The following is a 2,059-nucleotide window of genomic DNA, read 5'->3' as shown; positions in this document are numbered from 1 at the left end:
CAATAAAATAAATAAATGGAAAAAAAAAAAAAGAAATCTTCCTAAAATTCAATAGTGTGTTCAGTATCTCCAGAGCAAGACAGAGGTCACATTTTACGATCATGCAAATCTGTGCAAGTTCTTCTTTGTTTTCTTCTTCCAGCCCGAGTCCCCAGAGCCTAAGAAGTTGGCCCAGTTACACAGGATCACTTACCCCTGATTACCATTCCAAGGCCCAGAAGTTTTAAAACTTTGAAATAAAAGATTTGGGTTTTGATTCATCCTTATACAACAGATGATAGAAAGTTCTTGGGTGAGGGCTTCTGTTGTGTACATACAAGTGTACGAAAGGGAGGGTTTATGATCTTCCTGGCCAAGCAACTTCCTGAAGAGCCGGAAGATTATGTAAGCATTGGCACCAAGGTATCTACCTTTGATCTTTGATAAGTCTGCTCATGTAACTAAAGAGAAAACACTCCTCAACCTTTATACCACCACCTCCCCCTTGTTCTAGCTAGAAGTGTTCTTGCTCAGAAAAACAGTTTTAGCCTATCAAGAAAAGAATGGAAGGCATGGAGCCTTATCTTACTCATCTCTTGGGCCTAATGCAGAGTTCAGTAAACAAAAGCACTTCATGGACACTAAGTTGCATGCAATGAGCCAATTTAAGTGTTGCAAAATGATATAATCCTCAAAGAGAGTAAAGAGATTTCCATTTTTTTTTTTTTTGAGACAGAGTCTTGCTCTGCCACCAGGTGCCAGGCTGGAGTGCAGTGGTACAATCTTGGCTCACTGCAATCTCCGCCTCCTGGGTTCAGGCAGTCTCCTTCCTCAGCCTCCCGTGTAGCTGGGACTACAAGTGTGCGCCACCATGCCCAGCTAATTTTTGTATTTTAGTAGAGCCGAGGTTTCACTATGTTGGCCAGGATGGTCTCAATCTCTTGACTTTGTGATCCACCCACCTTGGCCTCCCAGAGTGCTGGAATTACAGGCATGAGCCACCGCATGTGGCCGAAATTTCCAGTTTTTAAAAGTGGAGAGGAGACCCTCTTTGAGGACAAGGATTAAAATTCCTCCATCTATACATAGAAAGACACTTGAGTATCATGCTTAGCAAGAGTCAGTTTCCAGTGATACAAAGAGACCCGTTAGAAGAGCGCTGCCTTGAAGGTTTTGACCAGGGCAAGTTTAACATCCTTATTCCTCAAACTGTAGATCAAAGGGTTAAGCATGGGAACCACATTGGTGTAAAAGACTGAGGCAAATCTGCCATGGTTCATAGAGCCAGGAAAAGATGTTGTTAAGTAGGTGAATACCCCTGACCCAAAAAACAGAGCAACAGCAATTATGTGGGAGCCACATGCCCCAAAGGCTTTGGATCTGCCCTCTGCAGAAGGAATACGGAGGATGTTGGACAGTATCAAAGCGTAAGAGATGACGATGCTTAAGCTGGACAGCATGATGGGTATTCCAACAACAATGAAAAATACCAGCTCATTGACATGGGTGCTGATGCAGGAGAGCAGCAAGAGGGGGAGAACTTCACACAGATAATGGTCAATGATGTTGGAATCACAGAAGGTCAGTCTCAGCATGCTTCCAGTGTGGGCCATGGCTCCAGCACACGAACCACATACGAACCAAACATCAGCAGAAAGCAGACCTTCAGGGACATGGTGACCACGTACAGCAGGGGGTTGCAGATGGCCACATAGCTATCATAGGCCATCGACACCAACACATGGCACTCAGAACTGACAAAGAAACAGAACAAAAATAGCTGAGTCATGCATCCCACAAAAGAGATAATACTTTTTGACACAAAGTCGTTCAGCATTTTCAGGACAAGCACACAGGAATAACAGAGATCTATAAAGGACAAGTTGAAGAGGAAAAAGTACATTGGGGTGTGAAGGCTAGAATTTATCCCAATTAAGGAGATCAAGCCCAAGTTGCCTACCCCGGTGAACACATAGATCCCTAAGAACAGAAGGAAAAGAGGGAGCTGGAGCTCTGGCTGCTCTGATAATCCCACAAGGATAAACTCAGTCACTGAGGAGCTGTTTCTCAGAGTCATTCT

At 44.1% G+C, this 2,059-nt stretch overlaps 1 protein-coding gene across 1 annotated transcript; it reads right to left on the bottom strand.

The window, feature by feature from the left end:
• Positions 1-1,127: 1,127 nt before the first annotated feature.
• On the bottom strand, positions 1,128-2,059 carry LOC116555965 (olfactory receptor 8B4-like). The gene is given in 2 exon segments (XM_032284886.1): positions 1,128-1,606; positions 1,609-2,059. Coding segments are annotated over 2 exon segments (927 nt in total). The 5' UTR covers positions 2,057-2,059.

Source organism: Sapajus apella, unplaced genomic scaffold (assembly GCF_009761245.1).
Source record: "Sapajus apella isolate SASKATOON/1434 unplaced genomic scaffold, GSC_monkey_1.0 scaffold16, whole genome shotgun sequence".
NCBI classification, from domain to species: Eukaryota; Metazoa; Chordata; class Mammalia; order Primates; family Cebidae; genus Sapajus; species Sapajus apella.
The sequence above is the reverse complement of the archived record's forward strand: the minus strand, read 5'-3'. Positions and strand labels throughout refer to the sequence as shown.